Source organism: Pseudorca crassidens, chromosome 2 (genome assembly GCF_039906515.1).
Source record: "Pseudorca crassidens isolate mPseCra1 chromosome 2, mPseCra1.hap1, whole genome shotgun sequence".
Taxonomy (NCBI): Eukaryota; Metazoa; Chordata; class Mammalia; order Artiodactyla; family Delphinidae; genus Pseudorca; species Pseudorca crassidens.
Genome location: NC_090297.1, coordinates 30,222,421 through 30,240,097, shown reverse-complemented (window position 1 = coordinate 30,240,097; position 17,677 = coordinate 30,222,421). Strand labels below are relative to the sequence as shown.

The 17,677-nt window shown below is 53.9% G+C and overlaps 1 protein-coding gene across 1 annotated transcript in view; it reads left to right on the top strand.

The window, feature by feature from the left end:
* Window positions 1-17,677, top strand: part of EPHA10 (EPH receptor A10) — a 42,114-nt gene that overhangs the window by 21,843 nt on the left and 2,594 nt on the right. Inside the window, exons 6-16 of the mRNA XM_067725543.1 lie at window positions 3,106-3,239; window positions 5,644-5,815; window positions 9,743-9,851; window positions 13,333-13,394; window positions 13,547-13,672; window positions 14,926-15,111; window positions 15,575-15,636; window positions 15,873-16,076; window positions 16,317-16,466; window positions 16,683-16,876; window positions 17,518-17,673. Of these exons, the coding sequence (XP_067581644.1) occupies window positions 3,106-3,239; window positions 5,644-5,815; window positions 9,743-9,851; window positions 13,333-13,394; window positions 13,547-13,672; window positions 14,926-15,111; window positions 15,575-15,636; window positions 15,873-16,076; window positions 16,317-16,466; window positions 16,683-16,876; window positions 17,518-17,673 (1,555 nt within the window). The remainder of the gene's footprint in view (window positions 1-3,105; window positions 3,240-5,643; window positions 5,816-9,742; window positions 9,852-13,332; window positions 13,395-13,546; window positions 13,673-14,925; window positions 15,112-15,574; window positions 15,637-15,872; window positions 16,077-16,316; window positions 16,467-16,682; window positions 16,877-17,517; window positions 17,674-17,677) is intronic.

Below are 17,677 nucleotides of genomic sequence, written 5' to 3'. Positions count from 1 at the left end.
GAAATTTCTTCAAAATTGTGATTTCATTTCCTTGGGCTATATACTCAGAAGAGGGTTTGCTACATCACATGGTAGTTCTATTTTTATTTTATTGTATTTTTTAATCGATTTTTTAATTGAAGTATAGTTGATTTACAATGTTGTGTTAATTTCTGCTGTACAAAGTGATTCAGTTATATGCATATATACATTTTTAAATATTTTTTCCATTATAGTTTATCATAGGATACTGAATATAGTTCTCTGTGCTATTCAGTAGGACCTTGTTTTTTATCCATTCTATGTATAAAAGCTTACATCTGCTAAACCCAACCTCCCACTTCACCCCTCCCCCTTGGCAACCACCAGTCTGTTCTCTATGTCTTTGATTCTGTTTATTTTTCATAGATAGGTTCATTTGTGTTATATTTTAGATTCCACATATTAAGTGATATCATATGGTATTTGTCTTTCTCTTTCTGACTTCACTTAGTATGATAATCTCTAGTTGCATCCTATTTTTATTTTTTTAAGGAACCTCCATACTGTTTTCCATAGTGGCTGTACCAATTTACATTCCCAGCAACAGTGCACAGGGTTCCAATTTCTCCATAGCCTCGTCAACACTTGTTATTTTCTGTTTGTTTGTTTTGTTTTGTTTGCTGTTGTTGTTTGTTTGTTTTTGATCCTAACGGGTATGAGGTGATATCTCATTGTGGTTTTGACTTCCATTTCCCTGATGATTAGTGATATTGAGTATCTTTTCATGTGCTTATTGCCCATTTGCACATCTTCTTTGGAGAAATGTTTATTCAAGTCCTCTGCCCATTGGGTTATTTGTGGGTTTTTGTTGTTATTGTTGAGTTGTAGGAGTTCTTTTAATATCCTGGATATTAAGCCTTTATCAGATATGTGGTTAGTAAATATATTCCCCCATTCCATAGGTTGCTTTTTCACTCTGTTGATTGTTTCCTTTACTGTACAGATGTTTTTAGTTTGATGTAGTGCCATTTGTCTATTTTCGCTTTTGTTGCCTGTGTTTTGGTGTCATATTCAAGAAGTCATTGCCAAATCCAATGTCATGAAGCTTTTCCTCTATATTTTCTTCTAGGAGTTTTATAGTTTCAGGTCTTACATTTATGCCTGTAATTCATTTTGAGTTAATTTTTGTATGTGGTGAAGGTAAGGGCCCAAATTCATTCTTTTGCATGTGGATATTCAAATTCCCCAGCACTGGGGACTTCCCTCGTGGTCCAGTGGTTAAGACTCTGCGCTTCCAATGCAGGGGGCGTGGGTTCAATCCCTGGTTGGGGAACTAAGATCCACATGCTGCACAGCGTGGCCAAAAAACAAAACAAAACAAAAATCAAATTCTCCAGCATCATTTGTTGAAGATACTTTACTTTTCCCGTTGTGTGGCCCTGACATCCTTGTAGAGGAGCATTTGACCATATATGTGAGGGTTTACTTTTGGGCTGTCTGTTCTGTTCCATTGGTCTATAGTTCTGTTTTTATGCCAAGTACCATACTGTTTTGTTTACTGTAGGTTTGTAACATTTTGAAGTAAAAAAGTGTGAGGCTTCCAGGTTTGCTTTTCTTTCTCAAGATCATTTTGACTGTTCATGGTCCTTTGAGATTCCATGTGGATTTTAGAATTTTTTTCTATTTTTGCAAAATATGCTATTGGGATTTTGATAGGAATTGCACTGAATTTTTTTAGGTCACTTTCGGTAGTATGGACATTTTGACAATATTAAATCTACACTCCATAAATATGGATGTCTTTTTTTTTTAAACACAGATTTTATTTATTTATTTATTTATGGCTGTGTTGGGTCTTAGCTGTGGCACGTGGGAACTTTTGTTGCAGTACACGGGCTTTTCATTGCGGTGTGCTGCGGGCTTCTCTCTAGTTGTGGCACATGGACTTCTCTCTAGCTGTGACGTGCAGACCCTGTAGTTGTGGCACGTGGGCTCCAGAGCATGTGGGCTCTGTAGTTGTGGCATGTGGGCTCAGTGGTTGCGGCGCGCAGGTTTAGTTGCCCCGCGGCATTTGTGATCTTATTTCTCCGAACAGGGATCGAACCCACGTCCCCTGCATTGCAAGGAAGATTCTTAACCACTGGACCACCAGGGAAGTCCCAATAAATATGGATGTCTTTCTGTTTATTTGTGTCTTCTTCAGTTTCTTTCAGCAGTGTCTCGTAGTTTTCAGTGTGCAAGTCTTTTGCTTTTCTGGTTAAGTTTATTCCTAAATATTTTATCTTTTTTGATGCTATGGTAAGTGGGATTGTTTACTTAATTTCTGTTTCATATTGTTCATTGTTAGTGTGTAGAAATGCAAGTGATTTTGTGATTTGATTTTGTATCCAGCAACTTTGCTATATTTGTTCTAACAGTGTTTTCTGTGGAATCTGTGGGGTTTTCTACATATAAGATTATGTCATCTGTGGAGAGAGATCATTTTACTTCCTCCTTTCCAATCTGGATGCCTTTTATTTCTTTTTCTTGCCTAATTGATCTGTCTAGGGCTCCCAGTACTGTGTTGAATAGAAGTGGCAAGAGTGGGCATCCTTGTCTTGTTCCTGATCTTCAAGGGAAAACTTTCAGTTTTTCACCATTGAGTATGATGTTAGCTGTGGGCTTTTCATATATGGCCTTTATTATGTTGAGGTAGTTTCCTTCTATCCCTAGTTGGTTGAGTATATTACCTCTTGCCCAGACTATTAGAATAGTTGAGTAGCTTGTCTTCCTGCCTTCTGTGCTCCCTAATGTCTCCAAACTGCAGAGAGTGTAGAAAGAGCCTGGGGGATTAGAACCAGCCACCATGAGGGAAGCTGGAGTATAGGGTGTGGGCAAGCAGCACGTGACCTGATGCTTTCCCCCTAGGAGCCAGGGGAGCAGAGAGCTGTGGGGTGAGAGGGGCCTCCCTTCCCTCTAGTCCCGCAAAGTCGCTATCCCTCAAGCCCCGTGCCTCAGGAGCATCCTGTCCCCCACAGACCCTTTGGTCATGCTTCTGTGGCTCCAGTAGCCCCGCCCCTAATCCCCTCTTGTCCAGACTTTCCAGCCCCTGTCCCTGCCCCACAGTCAGATCTGGGTCCAGAACCTTGCATTACTTACTTTCAGCACCATGGGAGGAGGATGAGATCCGCAGGGACCGAGTGGAGCCCCAGAGTGTGTCCCTGTCATGGCGGGAGCCCATCCCCGCTGGAGCCCCTGGGGCCAACGGCACGGAGTATGAGATCAGATACTATGAGAAGGTGAGTCGGGGTCTGGGAGGGACCTGGGGCTGCATTCCTGGCTGTGATCTGCCCCACTCACCCGCTGGCTTCCTTCTCTTCATAAGCACCTCCCAGCAGAAGTCCTTCTTACTTTCTTTCAAAACATTTCCACAGGCCCCCTCAGGGGCCTCCCCAGCCGGGGTTTCTTCCTGTCCTCTCCTCACCATGGACCCCACTGCTCTCCCTCTTTCCCCACGTCTCCATTCATCACTGGTCATCAAGTCCATTTTCACCACTTCTGCCTAGTGTGAACAGTTGACAAGAAGCCTTCTCTGGGGGCTGATCCAGATTTTGTGTGGTGGAATCATGTACCTACAATTTGCAATCCTTTTAAGAAAAAGAATGCAGAAATACATTGTTTCAAATTTTACAGAAAGGTACCACGGTGGGAGCACACTAGGTCATGGGACCCCCGTGTTGGTAAACGTTTAGCAGCCAGCTCTGCAGAACAATGAACGTGTGCAATATTATTATAATTTTGCTGATGTGAGGAATGTGTAACCCATCATTTACAAATAAGAATAGAAAATATAGAGCGATCCTTATTGTGAACTCCATATCGCCAATTGGTTCTCATAGGATACTTCTTGCTGATTTTTGCTGACCTCTTGTATCTGTTGTCATCTGTGGTTGCAGCTCAACCATGGTTTGACGAGTGGAGTTACATCCGGATCCACTGTCTCTTTTCCGCATAAGTTAATAAACTTATGAATTTAAATTCAAACTGTTTGAATTTGACATGTAATCTGCCGTTAAACTGTTTCTCACCTTGGTGCCAATTGCGAAACCTCGCTTTCAACTTAGCACTACATGTGTCAGGACTTCACTCCCTCCTCAGTGACTCCAGGGAGTTCTTTGCTGAATCAGTCAAAGATTTTGAGTACGAGAAGTCTGGAGAGCTGTGAGTTGAGAGAGAGAGACAGAGAGAGAAAGACAGAGAGAGAAAGAGAGTTGGGGGCTTTCAGCATAGAGATAGTAGCTGAAGCCAAGGGAGCAGAAGGGATGACCAAGGGAGCGGGGCATGAATGAGAAGAGAAGTCAGGGCAGAGCTCTGGGGATCCCTGATGTCTAGGAGACCGCGGCGAAGGTCACTGGGAAGGAGCTAGGCACGCAGCAGTTGCTTAGAAAGGGCTCCTTGAACTGACACTTGGGGATCACAGCATAGATACAGTCCCAGCACTGAGCTGGGTGGATGCTTCCAGGCTCTTAGGGAGTTTGAAGTTGCTGGGAACAAAAACCCTTGAGAAGAGGAGCCAGTACCAAAGGGGCTGTGTTTGAAAGCCTTCAGGAACGTCTCACGGAGCCCGATGGCCAGAAGTGTGGCTGGTGTCACGAGCTCCTCACGCCGACTTCTCTCTGTGCACCAGCTCCACCTCCTCTGCAGGGGCCTTGCTCCTAGCACCTGGCAGCTGCGAGGCTGGCAGCCTTGCCCCTTTCCCCCTCCCCACCCCGAGCCTGTCCCGTCTCATAGGTCATGCAGTCATTGCACTGTCTTTCGGTGGTTTGTTCAAATGCCCGGAAGGGAGATTCTGATTGGCCCAGCTTGGGTCAGAGTCTTCCCTGATTCCTGAATACCATGGCCCTAGAGCTGGGGCCACAGGTATAGGGGAGGTGCACCTCTGGGGGCTGTGAGTGTGGCAGGGGCTCTAATAAGGGGGTGTGGGCAGAGACAAAATAATGGTGGCATGTCCAGCAGGTACCATTATCAGATGTGTTGGGGGCAGGACGAGGTAGAGCACAGAGCACGGGACCTGAGGGAATCGAGAAGGTGTCACCCCAACCCTTCTTTGATGTGAGCCTCACCTGTTAAAGGAGATAGGAATGCTGCTGTGAGGACTGTAGGAAGTTGGCTCCTATAGGGTCTAGCCCAGCAGCGGGCAGTGAGTGGACCGTTGCTGGGGGCCGTGGGAGAGCCTCTCTACCCCTCTGAGCCCGATTCCTTATCTGTGAATCCATGCCTTGCAGGACATTGTGAAAGTCCGATGCCAAGGGGAAGGAAAAGCTGTGTGATCCGACAAGGGCCGAGCAGGTGTCAGGCCCTTGTCTTCTTCTTTCCTCTGAGGGGTCAGGTGCAGCTCACCCTCTGGACTGCCAGGCCCTGATGCCCTTCATTCTAGCATCCCTTTGAAGGCCAGCATCTTCTCTAAAGTTTCTCTTACTTGGAGGTGGGGCTGTTCTCAGCTACAAGTACCACCGAGTATGGGTGGGAGCTCGTGGTGGAGAAAGGGGCTGGTGATCCTATGGAAGAAAGCTGTGGGATCTCCCCAAGACAAGTGGAGTTATTCCACCAGCCCAGGTTCCTCCCTACTTCTTGCCCCCGACATTCTCCCAGGAGCGTGGGGCCAGCCCTGGGTCTGGGCCTCACTTCTCGGTCCCTCCCCAGGGTCAGAGTGAGCAGACTTACTCCACGGTGAAGACAGGGGAGCCTGCGGTCACCGTCACCAACCTCAAGCCGGCTACCCGCTACGTCTTTCAGATCCGGGCGGCTTCCCCGGGGCCCTCCTGGGAGACCCAGAGCTTCAACCCCAGCATTGAAGTGCAGACCCCGGGGGAGGGTAAGTGATGTGTCAAGTGAAGAGAAAACCCAGCCCGGGGCTGGAGCAGGGAGGCAAATTGGGGCGGGGCGGGGGGGGGGGGCCGTTATCTGTGCAATTAAGGGAACCTGCAGAACAGTTCAGTCACAACCTAATTAATGGATGAATTCGGTTGGACTTCCCTGGCGGTTCAGTGGTTAAGACTTTGCGATTCTACTGCAGGGCGCACGGTGGAACTGGTGGGAGAACTAAGATCCTATGTGCTGCTCAGTGTGGCCAAAAAAAAAAAAAAAAGCATGAATTTGGAATCCAACAACTAGTGGCTTACATTGGGTACCTGTCCTGGAGGAACTCACAGGGGAGGGGCCCATGAACAACTATAACCCAGGTCTCAGCTGGTGTCTCCCTGCCTCCCAGAACCTCCCATGTCTCGTGGAAACATCCTGTGCCCTCTCCAAGATTCTTCTCTTTGGTTGGGAGAAATTTTTGTCTCCTGGTCACTTCTTGCCATTGACTGCTAAGTTCTTGTTCCCATCCTGCTGCTTTGTCGCTGCCACGATACAGACTCAAACGTGGGCCCCCGTCCCTCTTCCCACTAGGCCTTACAGTGTGAAGCAGAGGGGTGAGGCCCAGCTCACCCTCACCATCCTAGCATCCAACCTTCCCTGAGGGTTGGGGCACACGAAGGGAGTTGCACCTGCAGCGGTAAACAAAACAAAACACCGGGAGAAGTGGTTAGGATTCGGCACGTTCATTGCCAGGGCCTGGGTTCAATCTCTGGTCAGGGAACTAAGACCTCATGAGCTGCGTAGTGCGGCCCAAAACAAACAGAAAAACACCAGGAGAATCGTACGCTTTCAATGGGTGAATTGTACGGTATGAGAATAATTTCTCAATAACGCTCTTATCAAAACAGAAGCTGAACATCAGATATGCCCAATTCTAACGCAGCTCCAGCTCCTCGGCATGGTGTGGCGCTACCCCCTCTTCCCTTGGCTTCCCTCCCCTGGTTCCTCTTCTCCCCACCCACCCCCAGTCCCCCTCCTGATGCGTGCAGAGCGTTTAGCGCTCTCTTTTGTTGTTCTCCTGCTGCTACCCCAGCCCTCAGGATCTCACCTCTATCTACCGGAGCAGCTCACGAAAGTATTTTCCCGGACAAAGGCAGTTCCCCCTAAGAGGCATCCTGGCACCAGCTGTCTAGATAATAATTCTTTCCAACCTGCTACATGAGTCTAATCCAAGATAGGAAGAGTTCTGAGCCCAAAGGGAGGTGGAGATAAAATGTGGAGGGAGTTTGAGTTCTGGGAAAGGAAAACAGCTCTTCTTGCTCGAACGCCTGTGTCTCTGCCAGACCTCGGCCAGGTGCTGGCAAGAGATTAGAGCCGTGTCTTGAAGGCTGGGGAACGTCTGAGTGTGTGGAGGTGGGCAGGGAAGGCATTTTGGATAGAGGAAGCCATCAGAACAAAGGCTCGCGGGTTTGGCTGGAGTGGGTGTGGCTGGAGTGGGTGTGGCTGGAGTGGGTGTGGCAGAGGGCGGGAGCTGGGAGTCGGTAGCTGAAGAGGGCTGATGCCTTCCCTTAATTTGGTGCTTCTTAGTTGGTAGATACGCTGCTCAGCTTCCGGGCAGCCTCCTTTGCTGTGGCCCTGGCTGTGGGGAGTGGTTCCCCAATCTGCAGAGTACTTTTTCCAGTGAGCTGTGACCCCAAATCAGGATCACGAGGAAGGACCGTGCTTCACCGCTGTATTAGTTACCCGTTGCTGTGTAGCAAATTACCCCCAAAACTCAGCGGCCAAAAACAACAGATGTTTATTATCTCATGGTTTCCTTGGGTCAGGAATATGGGCAAGGCTTAGCTGGGCGCCACCTGTCTCAGGTCTCTCAAAGGATGCAAGCAAGGTGTCCTCTGGGGCTGCGGTCATCTCCAGGCTTACCTGGGGCGGAGTGGGGAGCGGGTGTCTGCCCCCCTGCTTGGGCTCTTGCTGGCTGTCTGTGGGAGGCAGGCATATGCCTCCTGGGCTTCTCCAAGGGCTATTTATAACCCAGCAACTAGATTCTTCCAGAGACCGAGAGAGAGAGAGAGAGAGAGAGAGAGAGAGAGAGAGAGAGAGAGAGCAAGAAGGCACCCGAGACAGAAGCCAGTCTCTTGTAACCTAATCATGGAGGTGACATCCCATCACTTTTGTTGTATTCTGTTCATGAGAAGCAAGTGACTATGTTCCGCCCACACTCAAGGGGAGGGAACACCAGGAGGTGGCGAACCCAGGAGGGCCATCTCAGAGGCTGCGGACCACAACCACTTTTAGCTCCATCCTCAGTTTCCGCGTCCACATGGATACTTCATTTCAAACAGTCCTTGGCAACTCCACTGCCTGCTGCCACCAGCTGGACCCTGGACCCAGTTCCCCATCTCTGAAAATGTGGGCTCTGAAATCTGCTCTTTGACCCTGACCTTGTTGGCCTCTAACTCTTCCTTCCTCTTCTATCCCTCTTCCTCACTTGCTCTGTGACATCCTAATAGCAGCTCTTGGGATCTGACCTCATCTCCCAGGCTCTCAGCCCCTCCTGTCCCCACAATCATCTCTCCCCAGTGAGCACAGATTCTCCCGGCAGAAACATGCCCCACCTCTGCCGGCCCTCATTCCCCGGACATCGTGCTGCACCTGCCCCGCTAGTCCCCAGGCTTGGCTGTCCTCCTCTGTCCCTCGCCAAGGCTGCCTGCAGAGTTGTATTTTTCTAATCTCAGTTTAGTCTTCAGGGCTGCATAGCATTTTCCCCGTTCTTGTCACGTCTCTCAAACACCTCCCCTCTCTCCCCGCTCCCGAGCCAGCAGATCCCCTCACTCCTCTCCCTGTGGGCAGGAACTCTGTCTATCGCTTAAGCTCCCTGTTACCCTCGGGATATCCTGGCTCATACTGGCCTAGCATTCAAGGACCTTCCGGTTCTGTCTCCTCCCCCAGCTCCCTTCACCCTCCTGCCCTCCAGCTTCATACCTTCATATCTTGCATCTGCATCTCTGCCTCCAGGCAGTCTGTTTTCCAGCCACATGGGATGACTTGCCGTTTTCCAGACCCAGCAGGTGCATCTAAGCATCATCAACAACCCTTTCAATCTTCCAGGTCCAGTGCAGATGACGCCTTTTCTACAAACCTTCCTCGCTGGCTTTAGGAAGAAATTATCATGCCTCTGCTCAGCTCTGCTCATTCATGTCTCTGTTTTTTTTCATTCTACAGTTAAGATTTTTCATTTCTGTCTCCCGCACTGGTCGGTACACCCCTCCAGAGCTGGGATTTTGGCTCATCCATTGCTATCTCCCCAGAACTAGTGCCAGCCTGGCGCACATGTTGGATGGATGGATGGATGGGGCTGAGAGCCTGGCTCTTCCCCTGGGGAAATAGTTCAAAGCAGAGGCTTTAGGAATCAGGTTCGAATCTTAGGTTCACTGTTTGTTAGCTGTGTGACCTTGGGCAAATTACACAACTTTTCTCAGTGTCAGTTTCCTCAGCTATAAAATGGAAACAGTAACACCTTACTGGCTTGGACCACTTAGTCTTGAATGGAGCAAGTGTGCATTAAATGTTAACTCATCATTATTGCTGGTGACAGTTCTGGATGGGGGCTGGGGAGCTTGGATGAGAGGCCATCCCCCTGCAGAGCTACCTTCCTTGTGCATCAGAAAGGCAAAAAGGGAGGCCTGGGCCTGCCTATCTGGATGCCTGCTCCTCTCTCTCAGAGCTGGGCTGCAGTGGAAGTGCCTTGCCCTGGGAAAGGAGGAAGCTCCACATGCCACTGTGGCTGGTGGGGCTGCCTTGGTCCCTTGCCGCCGGGAGGCCGGGCCGAGTGCGGAGGTGCTGTGGGAATCCTGCTGTGGGGTGAGGACAGGAGTCTGTCCTGAAGCTTCCCCGGGAGCCTGGTCCTCTGCCTCTCTCAACCTCGTGGTTTCCCTCCCAGCTGCCTCGGGGTCCAAGGACCAGAGCCCCGCAGTCGTCGTCACCATTGTGACCATCTCAGCCCTCCTCGTCCTGGGCTCTGTGATGAGCGTGCTGGCCATTTGGAGGAGGTAGGTGGCTGGTCCCAGCCTGGATGATGCCTGGTGGGCCGTGTCCCTGCGCACATTCACATGTGCTCACAGGCACTCATGTCTGTATCCGCATTTGCACCTGTGCGGATGTGCACGGGCGAGCACACCCCTGTGTAGATACAGGCGTGGCTGGTGTGGTCCTGGCCTTCCTCCCACCGTCCTGACCCCCTGCTCCTGCAGTCGGCAGCGTGGCGGCCAGCACGGCAGCTAGCTCAGCCGCTCTGGGATGAAGGGATTTAGCTCCTTAACTCATTAAATGTCAGAAGGCATCGCTGAGGATGGAATCAAGCTCCAGCTGCCCCGGTGTGATTAGGGTCCTCCTGAGGCACTCAGAGGCCCCCAGCCCCTGCCCGAAAGGGATCTGGAGGCCCTTCAACACAGGCAAAAGGAAGAAAGGCAGAAATTGTGTGTGCGTGTGTGCGCGCGCCCGCGCCTGCGTGCAGGGAGAACAGGGAGGGGAACTCATAAACCAGAAACCCCCAACCCCCAGCAGAAGAAGCTGGCAGAGTGGGCAGAGGAAGGGGATGGGAGGAGGGGCAAAGATGTGGAGCTTGGGTCCGGCCCTTTGGCATGCAGCAGAAATCTCATGGCATATATATCGCCCTTCTCCCCAGGGCCACAGTCTGCCACATACAGAGGCACCCGGGTGGGTTCCAGGCTGGGGCTGAGGTCAGCAGACTGGAGGGGCTGGAAAGTCTGCATGTGACAGGCTGGAGTGGGGGGAGCACAGGAGAGGAATGGGCTGGCCCGGGAGCCACACATCAGCATCCTGGAACCGCCTGCGGGCTGGAGGGACCGTGAGCTTTCACTTGGCTCGGAGGGGACTGTTTGCTTGGTCTTGAATAAGGTGCTGAAAGTGACTGAGGAGGAGTGAGTCTGGGAGCCAGCTCTGCCCGGGCCAGGTGAGTCAGGAAGGCAGGACAGGAGTGGAATCTCCTTTCTCACAGAGCTTAAAAGTCCTTATATGAGACCTGTTGGAAAAGCGGGAATGGACAGGAGCTGAGAGCATCTTGTCCTGGCTGTGAGCTCACGGTCTCTGGGAGGCAGAAGGAGGAAAGGGGAGAGAGGTGAGCAAGGAGGGCCTCTTCAGGCAGACCCTACAGAACAGGGGCGGCTGCCCAGCAGCTCCTCGGAGACAGATGCACCAGAGCAGGCAGAGTAAGCCAGGGGTGGATTTCAAAATGTGCTCAGAATCAAACGGCACCAAAATGAGAACCTGCCTGGTCTAGCGCTGATGTGCAGAGAGGCACTCATCTCCAGCACGTGTGTCCCAGCTTTGCAGACGGGAACACCTCCCTCAACCGTCTCCTCCTCTCGCAGTCTCTGCGGTATCCGCTCTGTGCGGCGGGCTCCTTACCTCCGCTTTCCCTCCCCAGTCCATCTTGCGTCACCCAGTGGGAGCTTCTCATTTTCTCTGCCACCACTCCTCCAGCCACTCAGCCTTGCCCCCTTCATCCCTCGTTACCTCTCCCAGGTGTTCCCCTCATTCATGGAAGTCCTGTTCCCGTGCTGGATGACTTCAGTAGCCATTGGAGGACCTGCCCCACCCCTCGGCCTCTGGGTTCTTTCACTCCCTTGTTTCCGCGGACCTTCTCTCCTGTTCCATCTCAGCTGCCCTCTCCCATCTCCTGACGTGGACCTGGCCATCACCCCAAACACTGACACCAGTTCTGCTTTTGCCCTGCAGACTCCCCGTCCTTGCAGCTCGCTCCCTCAGCCATGTCTGCTGCACCCGCCCTTTAACAGCAACTTTAACCCCTCAACTTCTCGCCCCCAAGTCTACACACCTGCCTATCTCTGCATCCATCCTCCTCCTCCTTTTGCTCTAGAGGAGGTGCCATTCTCCCGGCCAGGATCTTCTACCTGTGACCATACTTCCTACCATCTCAGGAACCCATTACTATTGATAATGTCCACTTCTTCCCCACGATAGCTAACATTTATTTAGTGCTTAGTAAGCTCTTGGCACCAGTGTGATCAGGCATGGATGTCTTTATCCTGATTTTATTAAAGAGAAATCCCAGCCACCTGGTCCCACAGAGAGTGGACCACCTAGGGAGCCGGTCGTCAGATTCCAGAGCCCATGCTGGCGACCGCCATCATGACCACTCCAGACTACAGGACAGCCTCCTCTTTCCCACTGGTATCGAAACGTGGTCATCTCTCTCCTAACCCCTCCTCCTAGAGCCTTCACGTGACCTCGTTCCTCTGCTCCACTTTTTCTTTCCTTGCTTCCTGTGATATCGCCCGCCACCTCCCCCCACCCCCGCCCCCGATTTCCCTTCTGTTTCCCTCCAGTTTCTCTGGTGGTTCTTTCATGATCTCCTCCATGGCATCCTTCTCCTCTACCCAATTTTTAAATGGTGGGGGTCCTCAGACTTGTTCCCTGTCCCACTTCTCAGGCTCCCTCCTCTCCCTGGGCAATACCCCCAGCTCCAGAACTTGTATCTCCAGAGCACACCTCTGCCAAACTCCAGACACACACATAGCTAACTCCCTGCTCATTGATTGTCCCTGCTTTTACCAGAGGCCCTGCAAACTCAAATGTCTAAATGAGAACTCCCGATCTCAGGAACTGGTATACCCCACACCCTGCTGGGCAAGCTGGAACCCGAGTTGTTCCAACCTTCCCCCTCTCCCTTTCTGCCTTCCAGCTATCTCCAAGCCCTGTGGCCCTGTCACCTAAATGTGACTTGAGTCCTCTTACTTTTCTCCGAGTCCATGGTCACCACATAGCCTGAGCCACTGCCATCTCCTGCGGGGACACAGCAGCAGCTGGGGTGATCTTCCTAAAATGCAAATTGAACCTTGGCTCAAAACCCCCCAGGGGGTTCTGGGGCCTCTCCTGTGCCCCCAGAATGAAACCAAAGTCTTTATCTGGGCCTGCAAGGCCCTGCCTCAGGGGGCCCCAGATGCCAGCCTGTGGCTCTGTTGATCATGATGCAGTCCTTTGGTCCATGGCTGCCTCTGTCTCAGGAAGCCATCCTTGACGGCCCCGGCCACGTCAGATCCATCTGTGAGGTGCTCCCGACGGCGCACCACCCTTCTTTGCTTGGACCTGTGAGTGGGCTTGTGGTTCCTTCTCAGTGTTTGTTTTCTTGACTGGACACAAGCTCTGCCTGTTTTGTTCAGCTGTAGGCAGGGGAGAAGCTTGGGCTTGAAGTCAGGGCATGGATTTGGGTGCCTCTGGAGTTGCAAGAAAACACTGTGTCTCAAAGTGAAAATAACTAGGAATGCGGAGGCGGGTGAGGGGTTAGGTCTGGGGCTAGGATTGTGTGTGTGATGTGGGCAGAAGCTTTCAGACCAGCAGGACAAGAAGGCCCCTCCCCTGGGGCACAGACCTTATCCTTTTGGAGGAACAGAGAGGTGCCGCCCTGGGTGCTGGTGAGATGGGAAGGGCTGGGACAGCCTGGCTCAAAGAATGACTACGGACCCCCCGACCCCCAACCCCCTACCCCAGGACCTGCAGCTATGGCAAAGGAGGTCGGGATGCCCATGATGAGGAGGAGCTGTATTTCCACTGTGAGTTGTCTGGGCCTGACGCGGGGCGGGGCGGGGCGGGCACCCCCCTACCTTACCCCTCAATCCTCTTCCTTGCTGCCATTGCATAACCCCCACTCCTCCAGTCGTGGAGGCCCCTTATCCCACCCCCCTCTCTTTCCCTGCGTTCCCAGTCAAAGTCCCAACCCGCCGCACATTCGTGGATCCCCAGAGCTGTGGGGACCCGCTGCTGGCTGTTCATCTGTTTGCCAAGGAGCTGGATGCGAAAAGCGTCACGCTGGAGAGGAGCCTTGGAACAGGCAAGCTAGGCACCCCGGAAACCTTGTCCGTTGGGAAGCCCCGCCTCCGCCCCCTCCCAGCCGTCTCTAGAAGCCCCTCCTCCATCCCACCCCGTCTCTATCCTGTAAGCCTGCCTCCACCCCAAGTCCCGCCCCCATTTCTGGAGGCCCCGCCTTTACCCAGTCCTCACCCTGAGCCTCCGCACCCCCGCGCCCTCTCCAGAAGCCTGTCCTCCACCCTACCCCGCCTCTATCCTGTAAGCCCCGCCTCCGCCCCTCCCTCTAGAAGCCCCTCCTTCATCCCACCCGTCTCTATCCTGTAAGCCCGCCTCCACCCCAAGTCCCGCTCCCATTTCTGGAGGCCCCGCCTCTACCCAGTCCCCACCCTGTCCAGGAAGCGCCCCCTCCACATCAAGCTGGACCTCCGTCCACCAGGATCCAGGGAAGGAGGTGGCAGAGGAGTCTGTGGCCCTGCCTTCCTACCCTTTGCCTGTCCCCAAGGTCAGAATTCTCTCCATTCAGGCCCTTTCAGAGCTGGCTCTGCAGACTGCCCCTGGCAGAAGTTTGGTCCCAGGCCTTCAAGGGACGATGGGGAGGGGCCTTTGCAAGCTTGGGGACCAGGCATACCTGAGTTCTAGTCCTGGCTCTACCACTGACCAGCTGTGTGACCAGGGGTACGTCACTTTTCCGCTTTGAGCCTCAGTTTCTCATCTGTTAAATGGGCATGATATTTGCCTCAGACAGAGCTGATGTGGGGGCTTTCCAGCACTCAGCCCAGGGCCGGGTTCACAGTGGGTGCGTGCTCTCTAACGGTCAGTCCCCTCGCTTCCTTTTTTCCTGTCTGCAAACCCTCAGCCCCTGCACTAAGGGAGTGCTTTCACCAGGAGCCTGACACTCTTCCCTGGCACTGTCAGCAGACTCGCTGGGTAGAGACCAGAAAGGGGCAACGTGGCAGAATAGGTGTCATCGTTACCCTTCCTGGGTCACCCTGCGCCTCTGGTGTGCTGGCACGTGCAGCGTCCTCTCTTTGAGGCTTTGGAATTTCCCGCCGAAGCAGGCAGGGAGGACTCCCCGTTTCACAGAGGAGAAAACTGGGGCCAAAAGAGGGAAAGAGCAGAAGCCCATGTCACACGGCTGGTACTCAGTTTACCAGGATTTGAAATCAGGAGACCCGAGTCCCATGATCCAGAAGCGGCTTTCTCCTCGGCTCACCCTGCCCAGGTTGGCCGAGGGAGCGGCCTCCGGGGGGTGTCTGAGGTGCCTTTTCCCCCCAGGGCGGTTTGGGGAGCTGTGCTTCGGCTGCCTGCAGCTTCCGGGCCGCCAGGAGCTCCCCGTGGCCGTGCACACGCTGAGGGAGGGCTGCTCCGACTTGCAGAGGCTCAGCTTCCTGGCCGAGGCCCTCACCTTGGGCCAGTTCGACCACAGCCATGTGGTGCGGCTGGAGGGCGTCGTCACCCGAGGTAGGGCCCATGCTCCACCCGTGTGGGAGGAGATGATGGGGTGGGAGGTGGAGGTGTGCCGTGCCCCCAGGCCCTCTGCTCAGTCACGAGAGGGAGCCCTGACGCTGCCCACCATGGAGACAAGGGCTCAGCCCTCCTTCACTGACTCCGGGTGGCCTCTCGGACCCTGCGTGATCTTTGGGCGTGTGGTGACACTCGGTGGGGTTGGCTCACTTGGACCTTCAGAGTGATCGCCCTCAGCTAACTTGGTGCAGATCCTCACCTTGGCCTTTGTTCCCCTCAGACGACACCTCTTTTGTTCTTCAGCACAGAGGGTCCTGGGCTGGGCAGGCGGGTGGCAAGACTCAGGGAGCTTGGCCTTGGTTCTGGCCTTCTTGGAGGGGTCTGGGGCCCAGGTGGGGGAGCACATGTGCTCACAGAGGGCAGCAGGCACCTTAGTGTGTGTTCCCCTCCGTGGGTACAGGAAGCACCTTGATGATCGTTACTGAGTACATGAGCCATGGGGCCCTGGACGGCTTCCTCAGGGTGAGTGGCCTGGGCCCTGCGGGGTACTGATGACCATGATATTCTTGGTCCCTCACTTTTCCCTTTGGTGGGCCTTGGGGTTGGCCTCATTCCCTATAAAGATGACCACTGGCCAGGCTGACCTGGCAGGTCACATGGCAAACTGAAGCCCAGAGAGGGCCAGTTGACTTCCCCGGGGTCACCCAGCAACAGGGGACGCGAGAGTGCAGCCTGGCCTCGCTCTCCTCCTCTCACAGCGGCACGAGGGCCAGCTGGTGGCTGTGCAGCTGATGGGGATGCTGCCCGGCCTGGCGTCGGCCATGAAGTATCTGTCGGAAATGGGCTACGTCCACCGGGGCCTGGCGGCCCGCCGGGTGCTGGTCAGCAGCGACCTCATCTGCAAGATCTCCGGCTTTGGGCGGGGACCTCGGGACCGAGCAGAGGCTGTCTACACCACCATGGTGAGGAGCCCTTCCCTCGGCAAGCTGCCCTGGAGTCCCCGTCTCCCCACATCCCCCTTCCTGGCTGTGTCAGGGTCACTCCTGCCCCTCCATCCAGTTGTCCATTGCCAGTGTGGGCCTCCCCTAGATGAGCAGCCGGGGAGACGGCAGGGGGGGGCTGGATCTGTGGCTCTGCGGGTGGGGAACCCTGGCTGTGTGACCTGGTCCCCTCCTGCCCCTGACCTGCCTGCCTGCCCGCAGAGCGGCCGGAGCCCGGCACTGTGGGCCGCCCCCGAGACGCTTCAGTTTGGCCACTTCAGCTCCGCCAGTGATGTTTGGAGCTTCGGTGTCGTCATGTGGGAGGTGATGGCCTTTGGGGAGCGGCCCTACTGGGACATGTCTGGCCAAGACGTGAGTGACACCCGTGGCTTCTGCTCCTTGCCTTCTGATCTCGTTGCTCCCTGACCTCTGCCCATTAACCCTTGACCTGTTAGCCCCAGGCCCCTCTTCACTGTCTACTTGCTTCCAGTCCTGCCTGGTCACCACTTGAGCCTTCCTTGGGATGGGGTGAGTGTGTGTATTGGGGGACCTAAAACCTCCTGTCTGCCCGCCACCCCCATGGCCTAGGTGATCAAAGCCGTGGAGGATGGCTTCCGGCTGCCACCCCCCAGGCACTGCCCCTCCCCCCTGCACCGACTGATGCTTGACTGCTGGCAGAAGGACCCAGGTGAGCGGCCCAGGTTCTGCCAGATCCATGGCCTCCTGAGCAAGATGGTGCAGGATCCAGAGCCCCCGACGTGTGCCGACACTACCTGTGCCAGGTACAGCTGTCACCTCGCGTGTCCCAGGTACCTTCCCAGGTATCTCCAACTATACCAGGTGTAGCAGAACTCTCACCTGTCCACGAACGCCCCCCCCCCCCCGCCACCATGTACAAGTACAGCTGCCCCACCTGTCCTCCCCCACCAGTCCAGGTACGACTACTCACTCAGGTACCCCAGATAGATCTAATACTCCCACCTGCCTTAGGCACGTATAACTTTTCATCTTAGTCACTTCTGCTTGTCCTGGGTTTTGCCCCACGTATCCCAGGTACAGTGACCACATACATAAATGTGGTAATAGTCCTAACATATCTGTAGTTCCAATAACTAAGTGAAATTAGTATTAGTTGTCCCCAATACCAGTCACTTCCCAAGTTCTCCTAGGGACATCCTACCCAAGACTGTCGCAGACACTCCCTTTACCTGGCTCCTATGCAGCTCACTCTCTGCCAGCCAGAGCATCGTGAACCCGCACCTGCTCTGAGGTTACCTAGAACCCTGTGTGAGCCAGGCCTGTCGGAGGCTCGGCCATCTTCCCCTTCTCCTGGCCGTTCTCAGATGGCCTCTCCTCAGGAGAGTGACCGGGTCTGGGCCCCAGGTCCCTGCTGTCGACTGACCACTGCTCCTCTGCTCCCCAGGCCTCCCACGCCCCTGGCGGACCGTGCCTTCTCCACCTTCCCCTCCTTTGGCTCCGTGGGCGCGTGGCTGGAGGCCCTGGACCTGGGCCGCTACAAGGACAGCTTCGCTGCCGCCGGCTATGGGAGCCTGGAGGCTGTGGCCGCCATGACTGCCCAGTGA